Consider the following 26,781-nt stretch of genomic DNA (forward strand, 5'->3'; position numbering starts at 1 on the left):
TGAACAATAGTAGAGAGCCGCAATCTGTGGGTTTATTTGCCTCCGGGTAAGTTGTACGCTTTTATATAAACGAATAGAACTGTTTCTAAACCCTTGTTGCCAGATGTGTTGTGTTAGAATCGCTCCGTCTGCTGCCGTGTTAATTTGGAGGCAGATCGCTGGCAGCGCAGAGGAAGGTCGGTCCCACAGGCTGTCACAGAACGGCTCGGATCGTAACAATCCGTTTTGGTCTTGGAAATCAATGTGTGAGGCTGTGAGGGACGAGCAGGTTCTGAAGGAGGATTCGGGTGGTCCCAGAGGCCCGGGGTGAATCAGAGCCCATTGGGAGGAGAATATTGAAATGAAACAAAGAAAAGAGCGAAACTGATAATCTCAACAGAGATGGCAGTAGAAAAGCATCAGTTGTCAGCGGTGACATCCTGCAGGTTTCAGGGGAGGCTGCGTAGAGACACTGCTGGAGCATGCTTTGCTTTAACGCATCAGGATGTATTTACTGCCGCTGAAAGCGAGTTTGAGGATGTTGCACTTCTTGGGCACAGTGCACCTTGTCTCCTTTTGCATTCAAAAGAAACCTTTCATTGGTATCACTAGAAGATTGGCTGACCCTGGGGCTGTTATTTGCTCCTTCTGTGAATGTAATTCTGGCCACAGAAGGGCCCTGTTTTGTAGCACTGTGGCCCAAATAATTCTGACTCTTAGCAATGGTCACATCTCTGTCCTTTAAGCTGTGCCAACCTGATACACTCAGCTTTCCATGTCTCTACCTTCTCAATCCCTCCAAAGTTTGCAGTCTATACATTCTCAGTGCCTGCTTCCCCGCAGCTCGTGGCTCAGGCATTCAGCCTTTCTGTCTTCTCTTTATCTTTCTATGCCCTTTCTACTTCTTACTTTTTATTCTGGATGTGTGTGCAGGCAACGTGCTGAAATTTATTATTCCTGAAAGATCTACAGCGCTCTGAAAACTGTCCTAAGGAAAAGCATTGCAGCAAGGCAGCAACTTTCTGTTCAAGTAACGGGACTCATACCTGCTCGCTCAAAGTAATGAATTTTAGAATTTCTATTTATTTATTTTTTTTACTATTTTACTTCAGAGGCCTTCACCTCTAATAGTGATGCTTTTCTTCTCTCTTTTAACACCACACCACTGCTGCTGATCCCCCACACAGCAATCCTTGTGCTTGCAGTCACTGAGCCCAGCCCAGCAGAGCAGTGTTTGTGCTCAAGCAGCCGTTCAGGCAAAGTGGAAGCACTCTTAGCAGGTTTGCTTCTATGCTGCAATATTTTGTTGTTGTTACTGCTTTTTAGCACCAGCTCTAAGTGGTTCTGGCTGTTTTCCTGCTGTTGCTGTGGAGTGCAGAGCTGTGGCCATCCCACATGTCCAGGACTCGGTCCTTAGCAGTGCCTGCAGGCACAGCGCCGGCCTTCAGCCGAGCCCTTATGAACATGGAATAGAAGCAAACCCCTGGCCTACCAGGCATGTGTTTCAGTTGGATTAAGAAATGGCTAGGCCATTTAACTTGGCCATGAGCAAAATCATCTCTCTGTGGTGCCTGAGCTATCACATGTTACCAACACGGCTGTTGAGCCCTGCTTGCCCATAGAAACAGCTGTGAAACTTCTCACTCTTCCCAGCAATTCAGTTAGCATTCTGGTCTCTATTCTCCTCATCTGACTGTAAGCATCTAACTCCTCCACGGTCCTTAATGAGCAATTGAACGCTCTGAGGTAACAGATCCCAAGGATGAAATTCATCCTTCAGAGGTGTTTCTTTATTTCTCCTGACAACAGAAACTCTGAGCGTGAGACATTTTGGTTCAGTGCTTAAAAATAACAGGCTTGGGCCTTGCTTTCCTGTTGCAGGGTCTGTCTGTGGAAGGATCTGCAGAGGGATGTGCAGGGCTGTTTCCAAAGCAGTGTGGCTGGGTGGTGTACGCACGAGCTGAAGAAACAGTTCACATAACACTGAAAGATGCCAGGAGTCTTTTGCCATCTGGTTCCCTCTCACTGGGTCGCACTCACAGCTGAGTGTCTGGGAGCTCTGAGCGACGCGTTCGGCAAACCCCGGTCTGGCAGAGGATTGTGTGAATGTGTATTTCAGGGTAGTGCCAGCTGATGTTTCGTTATGCCAGACTGTTTAAGCTCTACATTCAGTTTTCTGCAACAAGTGGGACACGCTGAATATGCGGACTATTTCTTTTTGAGAGTTGGAGTCATCTTTGGAGGTGTGCAGACTGCGTGGATGCTGAGGCAGTAACCTCATCGTGGTGAGATCAGCAAATGCTTATTGACTTGAGAGGGAAGCTGAGAAGCTAATAAAGTCTGTTAGCCAAAATCAATTATTCTGGTGATTGGACAGTAATGTAATTGAAGTCAGTGGTTTTCTAGTAGCGTAGAACAGAAGTAGCTGAAAACAAGTTGATTTTTTGTGTGGACAGATGAAACTTCTTGGCCAAAAGAAGCTATTGAAATAAGGAGAGCTCAGTTACCATGCTCAGTTGCTTCCATTTGATGAGTATCACCATTCTGGGCTGACAGTAAAGGCATCGGCCTTGCATGGTACCCGGCTAGCAGGCAGTGGCTGCTGGCTGAGCTTGCACTGGCCGTCCTGGCAGACACCAAAAGCTCCTTTCCGACTTGCCCAGGGACACATGGCTGAGCCCTGCCCTGAGCACAGCTCCCCCCATGCCCACATCCACGAGAAAAAAGGCTTTGGCACTGAGACATTAAAATGTAAGTGTTACAGAGTGTTACTGCCATTCTCTGAATGGAGGCAGAATGGAGTTATGACTTTTCTTCTCTGATATTCCTGGAAATAATTACTGTAAGTGCAGATCAGCTTGCCGAGATGTCACAGGATGCAAAGGGCTCTCCCGTGTGACAGTGTTCTCTGAATAACAGCAAAGCTGCCACGCATACAGACTCCTTAAAAATCTGTTTACTAATAACCCAGATACTTCATATCATTTTGAGTTACTTGGAAAATGTGTAGTTGTGGAACGGTGCGATGGGGGTATTTGGCTTGTGAATTAATCCTGTTGCTGCAGTTTTATTAATTCAATGCAGCTTCTCAGAGCAATGCTTTTAAGACAGCCTTTTGGTGTACATTGAGCATGGATTTCCAAACAGCTGACAGAGCCAGCTTAGCACTTGCTGTTAATCAAAGGTCTTCTGAGGTGCTGTTATGAAGAGGAAGCGGTAGGTTTGCTGAGCACTCAGGAGTTTAATTTGTTATGTAATATGTTTGCACTTCAAAGGTATGGCCGTGTGATTTTTTTCTCTCCTTTGCTGCCATCCTCTCCCCACACCTCATTCACTCTGCGCGGTTGAGCTGTAAAATTGCGACATGTCTGCTGGTTCTCTAGAAATTTACTCTTGCACATCCAAGGGATGGTTTGGAGTTTCTAACACATGCCAATTTTCTTCCTGTAACAAAATTAAGCTTTGAAAAGTGAGTTATATGCAATTGCTGCAAGGAGGGGTAGATCTGGGAGAGGGGGGACATGCAGGGCCTTGCAGCCCTGGGGGTGATCCCAGCACGGAGCTTTTGGTGCTTGCTGATCTGTTTGTTACCTGCAGTTTGGCACGGTTGACTCATGCACTGCAGCAGTGCTTTTACAGCAACATAGCGGAGAAGAAATCATTTGCCATATAATGTTTGGATACATAAACGTGCATTTTTTATTTTTTATTGTGTAGTTTACAATATCATTTCCTGCTCATTTTGTCTACAAATGTTTTGCAGTCCCAGAGCGTGGCCTTGTAATATACCTGAACTGAGTCAGGCTGCCTGTTCGGGAGCTGGGAATGGAGTTCTGAGAGTTCCTCAGGTCTGCAGTGCTGTGTCTCAGACTGAGGGACCTGTATGGCTGCTGGTGAGCAGCTGGCCGTGTGTGGGGCTCCTTGTGGGGCAGTGATAAGAAGGTGAATGGTCAAGGAAGCATCAGGCTCCATCTGTGGTACTGAAACACATGGTTTTACAGCAGCACTGCCAATGTAAACAAAGCGCTCTGTAATACATCTCAGCTCCTTCTTACTGAGGCTGCAACTAAAGGGCCTCACTTTGAGAGGAGGCAAGTGGTTCCTTATGGCCATGAGTGTTGCCATCACATTCTGTGTGCAGTTGAAACCAAAGCCAGCAGGGCTCTTTCCTAAGCCCTGCGTCCTGCTCAGCATCGTGGTGTGTTCTGCTCCAGCGGGAGTGACCAGAATGAGCTGGGGGGGCAAAACAGACTGCAGGAGGGACACTGACTGCACAGCACGTGGGCTTGGAAGAAGTACACTGGAAGAAGTGCTGTTTGGACTGCAGAGCTGCTGTGGTGTTTACTTTGGGGTTAGCACTGCAGCTTTGGATTTGTTTCTTCATTAAGTGGAAAGCTTAGAGGTGGCTGAGACTTCCTCTGTTTGGTTTCCTGAAATCAGAGGTGCAGGTGGTGGGATTGCTATGGAGCAGGTGTGCTGTTGGCTTAGAGGAGCAAGAGGTATCAACCAACCCCATTTCTCTCTTTAGAGTGGTCTCAGTTTTTAAAGTACCTACATTGGGATGCTCAAATACATCTTCACAAGTGTAATGTTGCACTTATACCTGCATTACCACGCTTCTTTTTTTGCCCTCAGCTCAGGCCTGCCCTTGGGGCTGTCCCCATGGCAGGCTGTGCTGTGCTGCATCCAGCAGCGAGCTCAGGGCATGGCTCAGTGCTGCAGTAGCCCTCTGTTTTAGGAGGATCCAGATGGCTTCTGGAATATGGGGATATTCTTTTCCAATGACACTTCTGTTGTTATGATTAAAAAACCAAAAGAAATGAGCAGATAAAACAGCTTTATCCGTATGTTTGTGCGGTATAAATAGATTTGAGAAACTGTTCCCAAATATTGATGATTTCACTGTTTTTGTAGTAAGTGATTATAGGATCAGTTGAACATATTTTACCTAATTAAACCACATGATGTGTATGTTCGGATGAGTAGCTAGTAGAAGTTCAGAAAGTGAAATGCAACAGTGTAATCTGTCACCCTGAAGCAGTATAGAATCCTCCAGTAAAGGCAGGACTACATTTCTCAGTGCTGTTAGCTATTGGGAAAAGTAGGGCTGTCATTAGGAGGCTCTTGTATGTGTGGTATTGTGCCAGAATACAATAGAGTCTGCTTGGGAAGAGAGATAAAGGCAGCAGCGTGCTCCTAAGGGAGGTGTGCTGTTAATGAAGGGAGAAGGGATGTAGGAAGAGAGATGTCACTGTCATTATGGGACGACAAGCAGCATCAGTGGGAGTTGGGCAGTTTGACCCAAGGAATCCTGATCCCATCAGAATCAGGGCTGTGACCAGTGTATGTTGCAAAGGAATAAGTGCTGACCATAGGATTTGCAGCCCTGCAGTAAAACCTGCCTTTGTTGCTGTTTCCTTTGCTGCTGCTTTATTTGCTTTTGATGTCCATCGTGCCACAGGGCAGGCACGGCCTTGTGGTCATGGCATGGCAGAAGTCAGGATCCTGCCGTCTCCATGCTGAGCTGTTGTGGATGCTCCCCTTGTTGAGACCTCTGCTCCAGCTGCTGGTTGCTGTAGGGATGGCCTCAGCGTGGCCCGGTGCTGTGGTGGTGCACAGTGTGCTGCAGGCTGACCTGGCCAAGCAGGGATGGCCTCTGCCCAGGCTGGCCTGTCTGAGCTGCGAGGGGCATGGGAACAGATGTGCCAGAATGGGAGCAAAGCAAAGCAGTTTGGCCTCATACAAAAATGTATTTTATGGGAGCGTAATTTTTGTACAGCATGATTCCAGGCTCTGTGCAGACTCTGTACCAATTGCTATGTAGCTCTCGACTAGATCCATGCATTGCTGGGTCCAGTTGTGCCTGGCAGTGCATTGGCTTGCTGATGCAGTCCAGAGGGGAGTTCTGCTCTGTAAATGGAGGGACAGGCCTGAGCAGCAGCTTGGAGGCAGCGCCCTTGACTTCAGAGGCTGTTTGAAGTGCTGTGCTGAGTGAGGGCATCGATCTGGGAATTCAGGCTGAGGCAAGTGTGTAATAACACTCACACCCTGGACTTAACTGTTCTTCAGATGTGTGCACAGCATCTTGAAGTACAGATGTTCTCATGGTGCAGTAATGTTTCTCAGTAGAGCCAGCAGTTTGGATAGCTTTGTAGAACAGAAGGGAGTTTTGCATTTGTTGTTAGAGGGAAATCTCAGGGAAAAAAAGGTTGCTGAAGAGTTGCTGTAGGAGCCTGATTTCATTGGTGCAGGTGGTGCTGAAGATAACGCACTGTGAGTGATACAGTGTGGTTGCCCCAGTCTAAAGAGAACTTCCAATTTAGTTTTTTTCCTTTTTTTTTCTTCCTGACTTCAGGACTTTTCTATCTCTTTCATAATGAAAACTCATCACATCCTGAACCATTCCAAATGGCAAACAAAAAATGAAAATTCAGCACAAATAATTCTTTTTTTTTTCCCTATGAAACAGGAAAAAGGAAAAAAGCTTTTGATTTCTTTTACTTGCATTGCAAGCTGAAAGAATCAATTATTTACCACATTATGCATCAGGTACCATACAGAGAGTCTGCAGACTGCAGGAGGGAGAGAAAATAAGCCATTCAGTAGATCTCTCTGCTGCCTAATGGGAGCTATATTCAGCACCCAGCTATCCTTGGTGTGGGGAAATAGAGCAACAGGTAAAGTCTTGGAAAGTGTCAAGCAGTTGAAAAGAAACTAGGAGCATGTAATCTTTGGTAAGAAATCTCATGGATTTGTGCAGGAAGTCGGAGCAGCTCTAAAGCAGGATGGTACAGGAGAACAGAAGATTCCAGTTTTTCTCTGCTGTGTTTGTTGTTGCCTGATCGTTCCCTCTGTCTTTGAGCATTTGAAGCCTCACTTCCCTTGCTGCAGTTGGACATTGGTGAAACTCATGAATTTTAGATTGAAGTGTGAAGGATGAATTGCATTTTTTTGTTCTTCAGTTCTCTGTGAGATTGCTTGACAATAAAGAATGGCGGTGTGGTTTGGGACACGTGTTGAAGGGAGGTACAATAATGTCTGTTTTGCTCTTCTCACTGAGCAGTTACAAGGCATGGAAGCTTGCACTGAGGAAAGCTGCACCTTGCCTTTTCCCCTGGGAATGGTACGCCCCTAACCAAGCACAGGCTCTTCTGCCCAGCTGGGAACGTTTGCTGGGCAGTGCTGTGCTATTGCTCCGTGTCACACAGTCCAGAGTGCCACCTGTAGAGAATGAAATGGTTTTGAACAGACTGCTGTTGGAAACTATCATTTGTGGAAGTCTAAATTTGCTTTTTGCCTCTTGCAGGCAGTGTAAAGCAGTGTATAAATAATGTATGTCAAGCATTAGGATACAACGTCTTCCTCTTACAGCTGAGACAGTGGGAAGATGTAACCAGAAAAATAATTAATGAATGACAAAATGATATTTGTCAAGGAGGACAAATTTCAGAGGGAATTAAATATCCATTGATGCACAGTTTTTAATTAGCTTTTAACAGAGCTAAGCTGTGTTGTTGCTGTTGAAGTGTGGGAATCCTGCCATCCATTGGGCGCACAAAGGGAAGTTTGCATCGCTTGCCTTCAGCTCCACCAGAGGCAGCTCCTGAGCCCACAACAGCCTTTGTTTCCCCTTCCTCACTATGTAGCACTCACTGTTTTAGGAGCTTGTGTCATTCACCAAGCAGTGGGTTTGGTTCCCAGATACTGGAAAGAGTCGTTGAGTTCTGTGTCAGCCCTGGGAGGACTGGGGATGTAACAGACACAGTAACTCATCGTTCTCATGAAAGCAATTTCCCCCACTATGGGAAACTGCTGTTGTGTGCTCTGTGAGCAGTGAGGGAATGCTCGTTCCCTCTAGGTGATGTTTCCATGGTGTCTGCTGCTTGGTCCTGTGCAGACCCTTGTTAAGATATGATTCCTGTGAAGATCTCCTCCAAGTGGGTCGCTGCATAGCAGATAAGGTGAGCGCGGGTCAGAGGCTGTAAGTGAGCGTGATGGCTGTGTGACTAAATCAATTCGCTTGCTTGTGTGACGCTTTTACACTTTCAAAGCTTTTAATAGATCATGAATATTCAGGATCTGCCACGTGGTAGGAGACCTAAAATGGAGGCTTGGATTCCTACAGCCTGATGCTTGCTCAGTAGTGTGGTGAGGAAGGAGAGTGTGTTGGATGGTAAGCAGCAGTGCTGCTTGACCCCTCCTTTTTCTTTTTGGTGCTGCTAGTAGGAATACAGTGGAGCCGTACACTCACTAACCAGTGGCCGAGAAGACAGGTTTTATCGTGCTGTATTACTGCTCAGAGCCCATTGTCCTTTTAGCACTATCTGTAGACATCAAATGGATGAGTATCAGAAGGGGACCAGAAGCCTCTCTGGCTTTTAGAAGCGAGTGGGAGCAGCTTCTTACTGCAGCCCTGCAGACAGAGCTGGGCTCCCCTCCTGCTTTTAAGGTAAAACACTCCGCTCTCTTGAAGTTTAGGTGTCTTCTTCAGCACACCAAAATTGCAAACGACTGCTGAGAAACTCAGTTTCCTCTTGGGTGTGGAGCTCCTTAGGTGAGTCAGGCTGTGGGTTTGTCAGGGTGACAGGAGTTTTGTTGGTGACTGCAGGGCCTGGGCTGCACTGTGCGGATCCCTGGGTTCTCATGGTTGGGTCGTGGCAGGCTTGTTGGGCAGCAAGTGGACAGGAGATTTATCAGACCTTCCTGAGCACTGCTGAGTGACTTGAAAGCCTGTATTAATTCCTAATGTGTTAGTTTTTAAAATAACAGAAGTAGCAGGGAAGGAAAATAAAGATGCTAGAGTGAAGTTGGCCAAGTATTTAAATTTTGTTAGCTTATTTTTGCTTGCGGTAGAGGTTTCTTGCCAAAACTTTCTGTGGAATTAATTTTAAAATCTGAGTTCAAGGTAGCTGGATAAGGGAAAAGGATTTGGCAGCACTGTGCAAGCCTTTAATCAAATAGGGTCTGTGCAGCACCCTGGCAGAGTTCTTGACAGAAAACGGAGAGCCAGAAACTTGGGATGACAGAGGATTTGAATCTGCAAGCATCTGATCTGGCATTTAAGCACATGTTTGGCTTTGAGCATCAGTGCCCTGACTTCAGCAGGCCTGCTTCAGAAAATTGTCCTACTGGGCAACTGGGAGCAGAAATAAGCATGTACCCTGCAGCTGTGCTGAGTTGGGGTTGGACTGCTTGGCTGCCCCACAAAGTCAGCTTCAGAATAGCAAAGCAGACTGGGGAGGGAAATGAGCTTGTTAATCCAGGTGTGCCACAGCACGTCTTCAAGGCAGGTCTGAGTCAAAGCTTTGAGATATTGCCAGGCTAAATGATAATACAGCATATTCTAACAAGCTGCTTGATCTGGAGGCAGACGCTATGAGAAACTGCCGCCAACAAGCAGATGCATTGGGAGCTCCAGTCACCAACAGCCCAGTGCTACCACAGGTCACTGACTGCCTGTTTGGCACAGAACGTGGAAGTATGTAAATCAGGTAAATTCAAGTGAAAGATGGGAATAACTGTGGTGTGTTTTAATGGGGGGATCACTTCCACTTTATTAAGTATCTCTGAGAGTTGCCTTAGTTGCAGGCAGCAGTGAGAAAGCCTGCATGCACGTGCCACAAAATAAAATACTAGACATCTCTGGTATCTGCTTCATTTACAGTTCACAGTTACATCTGACCTTTTGAAATAACCCAGGTGCAGAAAAGGTGCTCGAATCACACCCAAGATGCGCTTTGCATACACTTCCCTGTTTCCTGAGAGCTGTGCTCTTCATAGCCAGGAGCAATCAGTTTAATCAAAATAACCAGAAGAAGGAAAACACGTGCAGGAAATCTTTGGCTTATCCAAGTGCACGCACTGTCTGAATGACTTCCATAGTGAAACCTTGCAGACTTTAAAGGCAGAGACCTAAGGCACGGAGCAATCTCACTGATGTCTGTGCTGCTGTTATGCATGCTAATGTGTAATGAAAGCTGCTAATTAGCTCTATACGTGCTTGTGCGTAATGAAAAACATATTCTAAACGTTTTCTTTTTCTTCATGTTTTGCTTTCTCTCAGGTCTATTTTCTATTCCTCTGTCAGCCTCTCTTTCTTTTGCTGCCTACAGCACTACTTTGAGGCCCTTGGCAGGGCTGATTCAGGAACAGCAGTCTTTCCAGTTGTCATATTCCTTTCTGCTGTTAAATCTTTCATATCTAGTGTCCTAAAAATATGTCCTATTCCCTCTTTGTGCTAAAGACAAGCTGCAAGAATCTAAGTAAGAAAAGGAACATGGCAGTGGAATCAGAGCTGTATTTTATATGCCAACATTTTGGGTGGAAGAAAGATGTTCTTCCTATTAGCATAGGTTTCATTAAAAAAAGAAAAAAGAAACAAAACTAGTGTCTGTATGTCAAAGTGCTGTAGGGATGGGTGTGATTCAAGTTAGGAAGGTTTAATCTGAGAGAAAATTGCCCCCCAGAAACTGTAATGCAGTCATTTGTCTGCTGCCCACTAATGTCAGACTTGACGAAGACAACAGTAAAATTTAGTAATTAAAAAGAATCTCTTGACCAAAGAACAATTTTGTCCTTGTCACACGATGAGTTTGTTAGATTGCAGGCAATGTGAGCAGCACTGTGATTGGCAGTAAAAGCAGCGGAGCTCGGTGCAAACGCTGTGAGTCTTCTCTCATCTGCCTGCTCTTGTTCCTGGAGCCCCTTTAAATACTGCAGTTGTTCCTGGTCTGGAAGCCAGAGCTCCTCTGGGTGCTTCCAGCTAGAGAAGAACCACAGGATTCATTCATCTGGGGCTCTGCATCCTTGGGGAGCTGCTTGGCATGTAAGGGATTTCAAAGAGTGCTCGGACCCTGCAATTCTGAAGTGTCGACAGCGCTGTTTATCCAGACCTAAATAAATGTTTAACCATCTACACAGTATCCTCTAAGAGGGGCTTTATCTGTGCGATAGATAATCTGTGTATTGCGAGCAAAAAGACGCGTGCAGTTCTGTCTGGTGGGATTACAGTCAGAGGATAAGCGATAAAATAGGTTCCTATCACTACTTGAAGGTCTGTCAACATATTTTGACAGCGTGTTGCAGCGATGCATTAGTCAGCATGAGAGTGCATGATGTGAAGGAGCTGTATCTGTATCTGGCAGCAGTCTGGCTGAGCTACCTGTGACTCTCAGGATTCTTCTTGTGTCTTTTCCTGAGACTGACCACCTCTGGTCTTAACTGCTGAAAATCCCAAACGTTTCATGCTCTTTTTTTTTTTATTGGCATAAGGGATAACAACAGAGAGAATGTCTGTCCTCTGATGCTCTTGAGAACACTGGAAGTACAAATGGGGGAAAACAGGCTTCAGTGGCCCAATGGGAAACCACATGAAAAAAAAAAATCAGAGTTTCTCTGCTCGTGTTATTGGATGAACAAATTTCTGTTCAGGATTTTAGCACTTAGCTTTGTCCTTGACGGGTGTAACGGTTCTCCATTACTCTAGTACTGCTGTAACTGTCTGAGCTGTAATGAAATTCTGATAGATGTCACTCTGAGATTGGAACAGGGCCTATAGTGTTTCTATTAGAGTAAAAGGAGATGTACTGGTTTATGCTTAAAAACTGGGAAGCTCTGTTCCCAAAGCAGCTACGTAACACACTGAAGAAATAAGAGTCAATTAATAAACCCCATTTAAAACATCAGCAGGTCTCTGGCTTGCTCCAGTGATGCAGGTACAGAGAGCTGTGGGCAAAGAGTGCCCAAGCTCCCTGCCCAGCTGCTGTGGGCTGCAAGGAGCCGGCATGCAGGAGAGGGCAGTGAGTGCTGGCTGTCCTTGGGAAGCATGTGCTCACCAGTATTGGATTGGTCTCCTCCTTCCTGTGTTGTCCGTGAATACTGCAGCTTACTGGCTGCACAAGGGCTGCTAGGATTAAAATCAGAGTGTATTTCTTGGGGCTGCCGTGCAGAGTGGGAGCACTCGTGTGATCAGCTTTTTTCACGTGTAGCAGGGAGCAGAGGCCTTTGGCAAAGGGTCTGTCACTGGTAGGTATGTCTGCCCTTGCTCCTTTTGTATTCACACTGCATCAGCAGCCCAGAGCTTTAAGAACACACGGTACTTTAAGAGCTGTGTCCCTTTCTTCCATTTCTGTGGCTATTTTACATCAGTTTCACGATTTATTTTTGTTGAGCACTGTTTGTGCTCAGCTTCACAGTGACCCATGTTTACATTCTTTTTTCTCACATACATCAGCTACTGCTGGTACCACTGGGCTGTGTTGGCTGCAGATATCTGTCAGCTTAGCAGTTGGTATGAAGTGCAAGCTTATGTCTTGGGTGGAAAAAAGGAGTCTGTATTACAATATCCTAGGAGTACCTGATGGATTGTTCTGTGCAATAATTGTGTGAAATGTGGTGTTTTACTGCTGCCATCTGACCCTCTGAATATTCCATTCTCAGGTTCTTATGCTTCAGCCTTCATTGTTTCCTCCAAATAGCCCATGGGTTTGCAGTATCTTGCTGTCTGTGTTATTTCTAACAGCTGTAAAGGGCAAAATTTCCTGTTTGGAGGAAAGTAGAGCCCCCAAATCATTTCACTTGTGCAATGTCCTTGCTAGAGAAGAACGAGTTATGTGTACATCAGACCCAGCAGGAGCCTTTCTGGACTGTCTTTCGTATGAGGTGACAACTAATAATTATATGAAAGGGCTTCAGGCTGCCTGTGCTCTGTTACCCCTGCACAACTCTCAGTGCATTCACTAGCAGAAAAAGTGGCACAGGGAGTCTGACAAAACCTTTGATTACAGGGGAGAATTTTTTTCCTGCTTGCTTTTACCCAAACCAGCCAACTGCTAAATCTTGCATCTGCTGCAGTGCAGTGTTGGGAGTGTTGCAGTTGTTTCAGCTCTGTGGCTGGAGGAGATCCTCGCACTGAGACACACTTCTCTCTGTGCTGTGCTGCTCCATCTCCATTTGGAATGTAGAGCATCTGTGTCAGCTTTAGTGGTACCTTGTGCCTCATTGCCTGCTCTTGCCATATCTGCCCATTTCTCAGCAATAACCTGAAGTCAACATCAGCATTACTAAACAAAGTAGTTGAAAGCATTAGGTAAAGTCTGGGTGTTGTGTCTGCTTGCAGATTGTTCCCAGGTACTCTATAAACTGATGTGATGTAATACAATGTGCTGAGACCATTGATCTACATAGGCATAATTGCTCTCATAACCTCTCCTAGTGCTTTTCGGGAAGCCTTTTTGCACTTGTGCAACACCTGTGCAAGCATTACAGCTCGCTGCAGTTACATGGCAGTGGTGTGGGAAGGAGTGAGGAGCAGCATTTCTGCTGGTGTGCCATGAGCTTGTGACAGGACCCTGTGACTCAGACCAGCAGAGGAGGAAAGCTCGCACACAAGAATGTGATTTTGCATTGGCTTCAGTAGAAAGGTTTGTGCTGGGGAAGCACAGGGCAGTGTGCAAGTGTGGTTCTTCTTATTTTTAAATACAGTTTTACAGCTCATAGAGAGACCACTAGCTAAGTAGGCTTGAAACTGAATTCCTGTTACTGACTTAGCAGCTACATGTATTTGTCTTAATGGCAGGGTGATGTCCTGCATCGATTCACTGATGGCTAGCTTTTGTCTTGTCTGAGCTCTGTTTTGGCTGATTTGTCTGTCCACAGATGGACCCAAAATCCCTTCTTGTATGTCTTCTGCACATATTTAGGTTATGTTAGGCTTCCAGAAATGATCTGCCACTGAGCCATTAGGGAATGCAGGCTTGCTAGTAGAGCAGAACTGGAACGAGAGTTCCTTGGGAGTTGTGAGCTGCTGCCTAATCTATTGGCTGGGGCAAAGAAACAATTTCTTCTCTATTCCTCTCTTCCTGCAGGGGTTATTTTTAAAATCTCCATCTCTGAATATCGCTTGTGAGAGCTGTGTTGCAGTAAATGATAGTGCAGGCCAAATAGTTTCAAACCAGCTAGTCTTGGTGTCTCTAATGAGTTTTATATAAGACTGCATGAGGCATTTGCTCCTTTTTGTACATCTGTGATACAGGCCACTTACCCGCTGTAGTACAGTACTGTGGTGTTATTCCAGTGCATGCCCATAATCAAAACATTGGTTCTGTGACAGAGCTGGTAATTTAACACAACTCTCCTGAGAGCTGAGCTGTTTCTTCAATAACAGAGGCTTATTTTTGTATGGCAAGAGGTGCTGGGATGAGTGAGTGTGAATGTACACGTGTACAGCATCCAGACCACTTCAGCATGGAATGAGCCTTATTAATTACTTGCCCTCCTTTCTTGATAGAGGATTTACTTAACATTTGACCTCCTTTAATGTACTCCAACAGCCCAAGTTGGCTTTCCCTAGGAGATGAGTGTGCAGCTCTTTATTTGGGCAGAATTCCCTTCATGCGTGCTCATGCTGGAGCAGGGTCAGCAGCTCCTACTCAGGGTAAGCCTTGGTCTTCTAGACAGGAGCAGTCTTCCCATCCTTGTCATTGAGTGTTTTATATGCACTGCAAGAATTCTGCTTTAGTGAGGGCAACAGTATGTGTGAGATCTTGAGGGACTGTTCATCACTGCAAAAAAAACCATTGTAAGTGGATGGAAAACCAGCTAGGAAACGTAACGCCCACCTTCAGGCATCTGATCTTGTTATAGATAAGGCCTCCTGGGCAGATATTCAGGAGAGAGAAAGAGGCTCTCAAAATTGTCAGCTTGAGACCAGAGTCTGGTTCAGGGAGGACTTACTGATATATGCAGCAATAGAAAATAGTTGGAGGTACTGACTTCCTTCCATCCAAATACCCACATTCCCTGCCCTTGCTGCTCTCTTTCCTGATCCCTGTGCTCTTAAAGCTTCAGTCTCGCCTTCCCTCCAGGGCAGCTTCCTGGCTTTATGGACCCAGTGGTGCTCCATGCTGTTGTCTCTCCTGAAAGAAGTTGCTCGTGTTGCTCTGGTTTTGAAGGAGGAAGACCCTGGGGCAGTAAATGCCAAGCTATGTTTGCAAAATTCCGTGAATGAGCAGTCAGTACATGCAGCATAAACTGTCATGAAAGCACAGCATGGTGTGTTCTTTGAGAACAGCATCGTATTATATTCTTCTTCAAGCAGGTAATTTATTCGAGCAGTGACAGATTGTCTGGTCCATCTGAGGCGCTGGCCTGCAACTCAGGCCTGCGTGTGGCTGCCACAGATTCCCTTTGCTGTCAATGTGTGGAGTCTCCAAGCATAAAATGAGCTATCAGACCACATCTTAGGGCGCCGTGTTCGGTTTGAACAGCAGGATGAGAAACCTTGAGAGGCAGCAGGCTGTACCTGCTGCTATACAGCTGCTCTTCAGGCTTTAGTCTGCAATTTTTGTCCTTAAATTAAAAGTCTATATAGTATAGGTATACGACAGGGTAAAATGGAAAGCTTCTCAGAAAGCTTCCTTCTTTCAGACTTTCAGCATCCCACCTTGCATTTCATACACAGAGCTTTACTGAGCCTTATCACTGAAAAGCAAACCACATCCCTGTTACTGAATTGTTTTAGGAGAGCTTGCAGATGCCACGTGAAAGAAATGGTGTCCCAGGAGATGCACACAGAGCAAGCTGTGGTTTCTTGGGGCTGGCATGCGTTTAGGTGTTAGGGGTGGAAGGGCTCCTCAGATCCAACGCTGCGCAGTGAAATGCAGCTGGGTGAGGGCCTTGTGCTGTAAATCTACTGTGCTTTCTGCATGCTCTCACCTCTTGATTGTAACTCCTTCAAGACGTCTTTATGTTGGAGAAAAATAGATACAGGCACTTTTTTTTTCTCAGTTTGAGAGAAGGCAGCAGTAGCTGCTCTGAGTCTGAGAGCAAAACTGCACTGTAGAAGATCGGGCAAATGCACAGCAATCAGCTTTTGCCTATTTAGGGATTTCACAAGGGATCAATAAATTGTCAAAAGCTTTTAAACTGATAACTGTGAAACAAAGAAGAGTCCAGGAGAATATCTGTTGTTTTGTTGTTTGTTTTTTTTTTTTGAAGGGATTTAGTTAGCTTAGAAATAATGTTTTGCTCTGTGTTACACCTATAGTATCAACCAGATAGAAGGATGGAGAGTGTAGCATGTACTGTAACATGAAGCTCCACTGTTCAGTTTCTAAGGCAGAGAAGAATGTATTTCGTATGCATACAGGCTTTACATTTCACCTACACAAGTTCTGGCTAATTACTCCTTTTAATGTCTTTCTCAGTGTACATCAAAGGACGGTGTAGATTTGTGTCATTTTATACGATGAGAACTTGCTCCTTTGCTGTTTTAATGATGCATTCCTATATGGGGGAATGGCTCGTGAGGTGGGAGAGGGAAGTACGAGGGGGCTTCTGAGCTGTTGCATTGCTCAGTGTTATCCTCTGGGCATTAGCAGTCCTGGCTCTGTGCTCCACCACTGCCTGCTCAGCTGTGCTTCCCTCGTCTTGACGTCAGTGCAGTCAGCTGCTGAACAGACCTGTCAGCCTCATTTCATACTTGGTAATTATCCCCCCATCAGGTGGTACTTGCAGCACGTTCCTCCTCTGTTTTGCTGGGGAAGGATGCTTCCTCCTAGCCACACTTTTCAGAAAGGTGCAGCATCTTTCTTTTCAGCTAAGTGGAATATTTAATCATACCTTTCAGCCTGATGTTTGTCATCTTAACTAATGTGTCTCCCTGTGCCAGATTCATCCAGTACTCAGTCCTCCTGGGATTTCTGTCAAAGCATTAATTTGCTGTGAAATTTCTTTCATTCAGTTTAATTTCAGGACTGCTACTCAGGCTTTTGCATTTGAGATCAGATCTCATGACCTAGATTTCATCCTCTCTATCTGTGAGCATGCAAAAGGCCAAGCGTGCTCCCTTTTAACAGCTGGGTTCAAAAGTGGTTTTGGGAGAGTGGGCTTAGAACTGAGGATGTCCCAGTAGTGCTGTGTGGGGCAGCCCTCTGCTGGCTCTGTGATCTTTCCTGTTTGAAAGTTTGGTGTGAAACACAGCAGTGTGTTCTGGCTGCATGTGTATGGATAGTTTTATGCACGGAGGACAGAAAGTAATAATGGAAGCACGTGGTCAAGAGAAGAGACCAAGTGTAATAACTGCTTTTTGTCTTTGAGGCTGGATATCCAACCTGTAAGGATTCTGCTGTCAAAACTGCGTGGTACTGTTTCTGGGGAGTCTGTGGTTGCACTTGGCCACGTTCCTGATAGAGTGCCAGAATACAGCTGACAGAAAGGGGCCTTGTTCTGATCTTGCATATTTCTCATGTAGTTTGTCAATCCTGTTATGATGCAGCAGCTGACGCTGCGCAGGCACTGGAAGCACAAGACACCGCATCTACAGACTCTTCTGCCATCCATCAGCCCATATGTGAGAAGTTCTCACTTCAAATCACTCTTGCACAGCCTGGAGAGTACCTGTGGCGGTGGCATTAGCTTCAGATTCTGGTTTGGTCTATTTTCTGTAGCTTCGTTTTGGCTTTGGGTGCTGTTTTCTCCAAAGTGAGAGGAGCTGGCACGGGGCGTGTGAGGTTTGTGCTGTGCCCTGCAGGACAGCTCAGCCTCGCTCAGTTCTGTCGTCCCTCTGCAGCCCCTCCTGCTGCTGTCTGTCGTATGGTGCCTGCTCTTTGTATCGTGTCTGCTCTTTGTATCATGCCTGCTCTTCGCATGCGACTGCACCTCAATTGGAGTGTGACTGCAGATGTGTCAGCAAGGAAGGCGCTGAGAAAGAGTTGGCTCAGGAGCCGGTGCTGTTTGCCCCACCTCTCCCCAGTTTTCCTTTAAAGTGATAATTATTCCTGGAGCAGATCCCATTTGGCTGATGTCTCACAACTGGAGGCCATGAAAACTGTTATTTTGTGGAAGTTCCCTTTATGTTCTGGTGGGGATGATCACACACACCACAAGCTGCAGAGAGGGAGAATAATTTTTGTTTCTGATAATGAATCCATGCTGCATCACTTGTAGATAAGGCAGCTGCAACCCAAACATCTTCCTTTTCATTTAAAGGCAAAGCTTGCTGCGCCCACATGACCAACTGCATCTCTTGAGATCAGACTGTTTTGTGCTATATTTGACATGTGCTAATGGATGAGACAATTCGTTTCAGCTTGTCACAGCTTTTGCTAACAGTCTTATTTTTACAGAAAGACGTGGTTTCAGTTCTGGTAGAAGTGGAGGAGAAGGTGTTAATGCAGCCCTGTTTATTTTAGCAAGTGAGTGAATCAGCGTTCTACGGTTCAGCACATTAACTCTTTGTTTCCAGAACAACACCAAAAAATCACTGGAGAGCCAACAGATGGCTCTGGCATATTTTTAGCCTTGCTCTCTGTTCCCATGGTATTCCAGACTGTGTGGGATTCCCCATAGACTGTTGTACCATCGGTGGGCACAGCCAAACGTTTTGTTTTGCAACACAGCATCAGAGGGAAGGAGGCGAATGGCCTTCTGCTCACGTTAGCTCTCTTGAAGTAAGTTGAGAGAGAGCTTCTCATATATGGGCTGATGGATGGTGGAGGAGTCTGTGGAGATGCTGGTCTTGTGCTCCTGGTGCCTGCTCATTGTCAGCTGCTGCACTGCAGTAGGATGGACAAACTACATGAGAAATAGAGTTGTAGCAGTGTTGTCTGTAGCAGCAGCTGGTGCAGTTACCTCTGCCTGCAGGTTGGATTTGGAAGAAGATGCAATTCTGCATCCTTGAAACAGAAAAGCCAGTGAATGGACTCCCTTGAATTCAATCAGTTTTTTGCACTGCAGCCACAATAGATGGATTTGGCAAGATTAGGAATTAACTCAAAGTCAAGGCAAGACTTCAGCAAATTGCTTACATCATTTAGGACATTGTCCCAGGATCATCCTTCTAGCTGGTAAATTGGGTGTTCCAAGATAAAGCAGGAGCAGTAACAATAGCTGCTGCTTGCACAAAACTTACTGACAAGTCAACTTTCAGCTCGAAGCCCGCTGGTAAAGCACTGAGGGACTGAAATCAAAATTCGGAACAAACGTAAAGCCATTGTTTCCAACAGTGATGTGTGTTCCTGCATGTGTTGGGATCAGACAGCAGCTGATGGAAATTCGTGATGCTGTTTGGAGTGGCATGAATGATTTATGAGACACAGTCTGCTGGTACTGATGGGCCGGGGCAGGCTGTTTGTGGGACCTGTGGTTCCTAAATGCAGGCCCTCCACAGCTTGCCTGGGTGACATGGGGACACACTTCATGGGCGTGAAGGCAGGTTTGGAGAGAGCACCAGGTTGCCTAGCATGGTGTCCTTAAATGGCAGCAGCACAGCTTTCAGCCCCCTTGCACTGAGCAAGGGAAACGTCAGGGTTGGTGCATCTTGTCTTCTCAAAAAGTCTCAGATAAACAGGAGTGGACTGCTTCCTTTTTGTAATTCTCATAGGTAACCAGCCGTGCTGATAGAAATGTGTGCCTAGTTTCTATTTTGAGCTTTTAGTTTGTGGTTAATGGCTCTTTGTTTTCCATCTACCGGACCAGTGTCCTTTACAACCTGCCATTTTCTGTTTGCACAAATCCCTATGCCTAGTAATGAATCAGCTCCTGGTCTCCCTTTTACTGCGAAAACTCTTAGCCTGGTTGTACAATGCATTTCCACAGCCCTTGAATGTTATGTCTCTTCTCTAATCTTTCTAGGTTTTCAGCATCTCTTATGAAAATATTAATAGCACAACTGTGCTAGTATGGTCTCTATACTGCAAGATAAAACATTGTACTCATCTTACCCTCCTTTCCAGAATTGCCAGAATTTAACAGAGAATCCTCATTCCTTTTGGAATCTGTAAATCCCAGACAGTCAGTACACAGTCCTCCTCTCTGTAGATGTGAAGTTATTTCTTTTCCTTCACTTACGTATCCTTTTCTGTTTGTCCCCTTGCGTAGCAGTGCTTGAAACATATTCTGTCTGTGTGGACTTGGCTTACAAAGCTAACCAAAGGAGTATCAGACTGCACTGCTATTATTTATCAGTTGGAGGGTGGGAACAATCGTACCAACCGGCAGTGAAGATGCTGCTGTTCCATAGCAGTGTGTTCCTGTTGCCCAGGAGAGGTTCAGACAAGGTATTGGGGAAAAATTTCTTTGCTGTGAGGATGGCCAGACGTGGAACAGATTTCTTAGGCAGGTGGTGGATGATGCCACTGCCCCACACCTGTCAGTGTTCAAGAGGCATTTGGATAATACCTTTAATAATACACCCTAGCTTTTGGTTAGCCCTGAAGTGGTTGGTTGGACTCAATGTTAGTAGGCCCCTTCTGCCTGAACTGTTCTGTTCTGTCAGCCTGTGCAGCTCAGATATGGCAGGGTGGTTTTAGTAGCAGCCCTTTCAATGGAGCTCATTCCTAGCTAGGTTCATCATGTTGGGGCTTCATGTAAGCAAGAAAACGGTGAAGCCTGTAACGAACATTGTCTCTAAAGATACTAGGCTGCGACTTGCTGGAGGCTGGATGTCTGCAGCTGGGCACAGGGCAAAGTAACAGAGGAATGTGCTGTGCATCCCTGAGCTGTGCCCCCTGGCAGTGGTGGTGAAACAAACAGCCCCGTGCAGCGGTCCCTGGTGGGAGAGGACTCTGAAGCCCTGAAGTCTGAAGTCCGTTCAAATTGAAGTGAGTACAGTTCTGCTGCCCCCTCTGTAAATTGCGTGGCAACCTCTAATTCCTCCCTGCAGCATTTACATGTGTAATCTCCTTTTGCTGGAAGTCTTTGTAGGCTTTGAACAAACGCTTCTGCTTCAGGAGATCCTGCCCAACTGTCGCCGCTGCAGCACGGTCTGACCTTTCCTGCCAGCACTTGTCTTGCCAATCCTGCTGCTCCCAGGTGCTCCCTGTGTGCACTACAGAGTGAGACGTGCTCACGGACTCCTGCAGTATGAAGGCAGGCTGCTGAATTATCTGTTTCAAATGGCCTCTTCTAGCTGTGACTTGGATCCTGCTGAAAGGTTTTAGTGGATGGAGCCAGTGTGGGGGCCCTGAGAAGTAAATTGCAGCTAATTCTAACAGATTTTCTTGGTGTGAATAAATCTCCTCTGTGCTAGCTAGTTCTTGAAGAAAATTAGGGGAGGTCAGTAGAGGTCTGAGCTGCTTCTTGCCTGGAGATGGCAGCAGGATTGAGGTTCTTGTAGGAGTCTTTGCTGCAAAATAATGCCTCTCTGCTTTGGCAGCATGAGTACAAGAGCTGGGCAGGAGTCCTGAGCAGGGCTCCTTGGTCAGGAGGTGCCCATACATGAGGCTCTTACCTACAAAGTGTGTTCTACAGCACCTTGCCATTCACCTCTATGTGGCAGCCAGAGCTTTTGAACTGTTAATGTGCATCTCTGCCACGGTCTGTGCTGATTACAAAACTGCTCCTTCACTCTGAGCTCTGTCCCTTTTCTCAAGGATTTTTTTCCTTCATCATAGAGGCTCTTTAAGGCATTCCTTGGCTGTTCATGTGTATCAGAAGGCAACAGGGAAAACATCACATTGCAGTGCACTCAGAATAGCTGGGAAATGCAATGGAGAGGAGGCGAATGCTTTGGCTGATTACACAGAAAGGATAATCACCCATTCATCCACACAAACCAAACAATAGGGACAAAGGGTATGATTTTCCCCAATTGTTTCCCAAGGCAGAAAATGATTTATTTTTTCTCTTTGAGAATACTGGATGTCTACCGAGGAGCTCATTAGAGACCCTTGCAGCTGCCAGAAGAGCTGGATAGGCTGTTGAGCATTCAGCTAATTTCTGTCCCCATTCTTCTCTTCATACAATGAAGAGTTTGCAATCCAGGCCTTGCTTGTGCTGACCCACACGGTGGGGGATTGCTCTGTGTTGTGGTGCAGAGAAGAGTTTCTGGCTCCAGCTCGTCTCAGTGGTCTATGATGCTCAGCTCTGGAGTGCGTGGCACGTTCCCCATAGTCACTGCAGCAACCACGTGGTCATTTCAGCACTGCATTTTGGCAGCAGTTGGTGTTGCAGTCCTTTGTCCTTTGCAGAGGGATCTGCACAGGAGGCAGAGCCCAGCGCTGCCTGAAGGTGCAGGACCTCAGGAGTCCGACTGCATCCATGGCTGGCACGTGCCATCCACTACAGGGCTGAAACACTGCTGCTTCTGTTTGCTATCAGAGTGCTGTATCTGTAAGCCCATGGGGCTGTTGACTGCAAAGAAGGTTTTAATGTTGTGCAGCCCAGCTGTTGGGCTGACAAGCCCTTAACCTTCTCAGGGCAATAAATAAGTGCTATAACTTCTTCTGATTAATTGCTGGGAGCCAACCCCTTCTGAGAAGGCTAGAACATTATTTTTCCACAAAGTGGAACAGAAGGAAGGTTGGCACAATATGGACAGCGGAGAAGATTTAGAGGTAGCTGTGATGGTGTTGCTTATTTGGCCATAGCTTGAAACTGCTGAATTTTAATGCCTTCAGTCTGGAACTAAGTGGAAAACGCTGCTTAAACCATGTAGTGGATTTTGCTTTTGTTCTGACCCCAACAAGAAGCCCTGTCTGATGGTCCTCTTAGGTGTTGCAGATAAGATGGTCCCTGCAGCAAAGAATCTCAGAAAACAGCTGTTAAATGTGCTTGATCGAGTGCACTAGGGTCTCAAAGCTGCACAGCTACACAGGGCTTTATGTACTGTGCACGTGTGTGCATTAGTGCTCTAACTGTATGCAGCTACCTACCTAAATATAGTCCTAGCTGATGAAAATCCTCGTATCCCTCAGCCTCTGCTGGGCGCTGTGTTGGTTAGCGCTGGCTGAGGATGCGAGCAGTACTGGCATTGATCCCATGGGCTGTTCTGTAAGTTCTTCATCTCTCCTGAACTGATGTCAGTTATTTGCATTACAGAATCTAATTGAGAACCTGCCAAATTGGATTTGGGGGAAACTGGAGACTGAAGCACTTTGTCTAGGTGATAATTTCATTTACTGCTAAGACAGTGCTCAGACCTAAAAATGAATATATTCTCTGTTCCTTCATAACAAACACATCTGGGCATATAGTATCTCCTTTCATTTGATTAGAAAACGTAATTCTATGTGACTGAGAAACTGGTGGACTAAAATCACTGGATCAACTTTCGAAAATGCACTTAGCATACCAGGCTTGCTGGGAACACCCAGTGACACTGCTGTGCTGTGGCACAATATTAAATTGTGCAAAGGCTTCCCAGCTGCCTTCAGGAATCTGTATTAAAACGTAAAAAACAGTTTGTTGCCTCTTAGCAAGAGACCTACAGGAAATAGGATTCTCCAGAGCAACCCTGCAAGCATCTGAAATGCTATTTACTTGCATAGCAACAATGGGAGCTTGCCATTTGTCAGGGAGAGTTATGGGCTGGTCTGTAGCCCAGAGGACAGGTGTCTGATCATCTTCTGCTGCTGTGTCTGTGAGGAGATTGATGCCCAGCTGGTGGCCACTCCGAGGTCTTCATCACTGTCCCTGGGATGGGGCTGTTACACCAACTGCCACATCTGTGTGTGGTGCTCAGGAAGATTTTTCAGCTCTAAAATCTTGCTGCTGCCAGCCTCAATGGCTGGTGTGATTGTGGCGCTTTCAGTGCATCCAAAAATAGTCTGAAGAAAGGAATTTCTGCTGCTGCTTCATCTTTCTGTAACGTTTATGCTGTCTGTGAAGGTGAGCAGGATAACGGTGACCCTGCTTTCCAGTAGTGAGCCTGTATCTGTTTAATTGGATTCAGGAAGGATTTCCAGCTGGTCTTGCATGCATTAAACCCACACTGTGGTTTCTGGTGAAGTGCCCACCTTCTGGAAGCTTTGCTGCTGATGGGAACTGCAGAGCCCTAAGTGCATGTTGTGTCTCGAGGGATGAGCAAGGTGTTCATTAGGACAGGTGTGTTCGTGGTTACAGGACCTGCAGCCCAAATGTCTGTATCTGCAGGGAACTGTGCCTGGTCTTTGTTATACATGGATTCTGCTTGATGTTTTGTCTGCCTGTATTGTATATTGAGCTGTATTTCACGTGTATACAAAATGAGATATCAGTAGGAAAATCCCTCTTGTCCCATCCAGAGAGGAGCCAGGCCTCACAGGGCACGAGTCTGGGCTTTGTCTGGATGCCTCCAAAATGAAAGCAGACAGTCTGAATTAGCCAGGAGATCGGTGGGAAGGAAGGTCTCATGGCTCTTTGAATGTAAAATGTGAATCTTTTTGACGATCCAGAATAAAACATCATGACAGAATTTATGGGTTGAGAGGATGATGTCTAAAGTCTGTGTCTGAATGGAGATCAAAGTTGCTCATCTGGGATATCTTGTGGTTCAGCCCTCCTGCCTAGAATAAAATGTCTCAAGCAAAGACTTGGAGGGAATGTACTCTTTTATCTTCCACACCTGCCATCCTCTGTACTGTTAATTTACTGCTGTGTCAGTGGTGGTACCCAGCCTTCATCCTGAGCAAGGAAAGCCACTGGGATTGTCTCCTATTGCTCTATTTGAATTCTACAGCGGTACTATGGGGTGTATGTTATCAATGTAAAACAATTGTCCGATTGCTGATATTTTTGTGACATTGGTTTCTGATAGTGACCGTGCCTGCACAGTTTTTCATTGCCTGTTATCTGTGTGACAGCATCACTGTTCTGTTCCATGCACGGCATCCAGCAGCGGTGTGGGGTGGATGAAGAGCACCAGGCAGCAGAGCTGGGGAGATCTTCTGCAGTGCTGCTGGGACTCGAGGGACAGGAAACATCCTGCAAGGAGCAGAAGCTGCTGTGTTTTGAGGAATTGCATCTCACTGTCCCAAAACCTTTGTTAGCTGTAGATTTGCATATCTTAAGTGAGGCTTTTGGCTAATTGAAGCATTTATTAGCATATAGAGAACTTAAAAACACAAAGAGAATCTGAAGGAAGGAAGAGGCATTATGTGCACACATTGCTGCTTTATCTGCAGGGCTTTAAGAAACTGCTAGGTTTCTGCTAGTATGTTTATAAAACAGCAACACAGAACATTGAGAAATTAGGTCACCTGGGTTCGTTTGTTGCATATCTTTCCAGCTGGGCTTTTGCTGTTGTGCAGGCTGACATCTCTGAGCTCATGCTGGAGTTACCAGGATGGTGCTGCACCCCACAGTACCTGTTGTTCTCACCTGCTCCTCTCATCTGGGCTGCGCTCTGTGCGGTCAGAGTCCAGCCAAGATCTCAGCAGTGCTGCTGATTGGGCAGTGAGAGGCTGTTGGTGTGAGATGTGAAGGCACAGGGATAAGAGGGGCTTGTACAGTGCCATCAGCAGATTTGTGATGGGAGAGCAGCCAGCTGGGTGTCCCAGCACAGACCCACCTCTCTGGGCTGCTCTGCCTCTCTCCTGGTTTTCCCTCTTCAGCTCTGTGTTTCTGTGGAAAGCCTCGCTTCCTTTATTCCAAACATCACAACACAACAGCACCTCCTGTCAGACTGCTTTTCTCCCTCTTCATCAGCATCCCCAGGAAAAATCTGCCAGACCTTCTTTGGGGCAAATGCCAGTTTGGTGGCTGTGTTTGAATTCAACGTAATCTCATTTTACAGTGAGTAATGATCTGAACTGCTAAACTGTAAAGCTGAGATGATAAGCAATAACTGCATTGCTTGGCTGTACTGAACACATCACAACTTTTTTTTTTAATGTTCATGTATTTTCCTGTTCAGACTTGTGCCGTCTGCTGTGGCAAGGGAGTTTTTGTTTGATTCCAAGTGGCCAAAGAGTGTTGACTGTTTTTGTCTGGATTCTTCAGAGAATGAATGGGCTGTGCATATCCTTTCTCCTTCCCCTGTAACTTTTGATGAAGATGGAGTGGAGCTCAGAAAGGTTTTAACTTGTTAACTATATAAGCAATGAGGGCCCCAGGGGGAGCAGACCTGTTAGCACTGTTCATTACAGATGACAGGTGAGGTCACACGTCTGCCCCCTGTTATACACTCCAGGTCCATGTGGAGGAGTACTGATGTGTCCCACGTGTAGAAACTTTGGTCAGAGCATTCTTGACACGGATTATCCAATTGTAAGACCTGATTTCTGCTTGCAGAGTGGTTTGAAGGATTCAAGCAGACTGCAGTTGTTCTGTGGAAGTTACAGACCAGTGGGACAAAAGGTGGTTCACCAATATCAATGTGCATTTTTATAATCTTTTCTTTCAGGTGGAAAAACTGGCAAAGTACTTGGACCCAAATGATTTGGGAAGAATCAATTTTAAGGACTTCTGCCATGGAGTTTTTGCTATCAAAGGTATGTGCATGTTTCTTAAAAATAACCCACTTCAGTGCTACCAATGTTTCTCTGGTTGCAGGAAATGTAAGGATCAAAGCCAGTACGTCAGCTAGGGAGCAGCAGGATGCTTTCCTGCTTCACACAGGCACAAACAGTTATAATCCCCTGCGGTCCATCTTAGCTTTCTTTTTTCGGTCTTTTAGGAATTAGAAAATAAAAACCCAGAGCTGAGTTTGTTTCTGAGCTCTGTGTTTGTGAGGATTGCTGGGTGACCCCTTCAGTGAGAGCTGAGTGTTCCTGGCCACGTCACTCGTGGTGTAGCTGGTGCTGCTTGGTGCAGCAGTGCAATTATGCCTTATCTGAGACTGGCTGATGTTTATGCAGCAGAAAGCAGCACGGCTGGACTGGCTGCTGCTGCTCTTGACTGTGATCATTTGTAGTGACAGTAGGGCAACTCTGGGAACAGAGCCAGTATATTTTTGCTTCTTGAGCAATTCATGCATCACCGGTGAGCAATGTTAGAGTTCCTGCATGCACAGATGCTTGTATGTTGGTTTACTGTTAATTTTTCAAAGCAAATGTGATGTGGACATAGCAGGAAAAAATAGCAGAAGAAGGAGTAGCCTTATGG

General features: G+C 46.0%; 1 protein-coding gene across 1 annotated transcript in view; it reads left to right on the forward strand.

The window, feature by feature from the left end:
- RAB11FIP4 (RAB11 family interacting protein 4) overlaps positions 1–26,781 on the forward strand; it is a gene marked incomplete at both ends in the record, with an annotated part of 83,218 nt that overhangs the window by 634 nt on the left and 55,803 nt on the right. The window contains one exon of the mRNA XM_079544494.1: positions 26,081–26,168. Within this exon, the coding sequence (XP_079400620.1) occupies positions 26,081–26,168 (88 nt within the window). The remainder of the gene's footprint in view (positions 1–26,080; positions 26,169–26,781) is intronic.

Source organism: Tetrao urogallus (assembly GCF_951394365.1).
Source record: "Tetrao urogallus genome assembly, chromosome: 18".
Taxonomy (NCBI): domain Eukaryota; kingdom Metazoa; phylum Chordata; class Aves; order Galliformes; family Phasianidae; genus Tetrao; species Tetrao urogallus.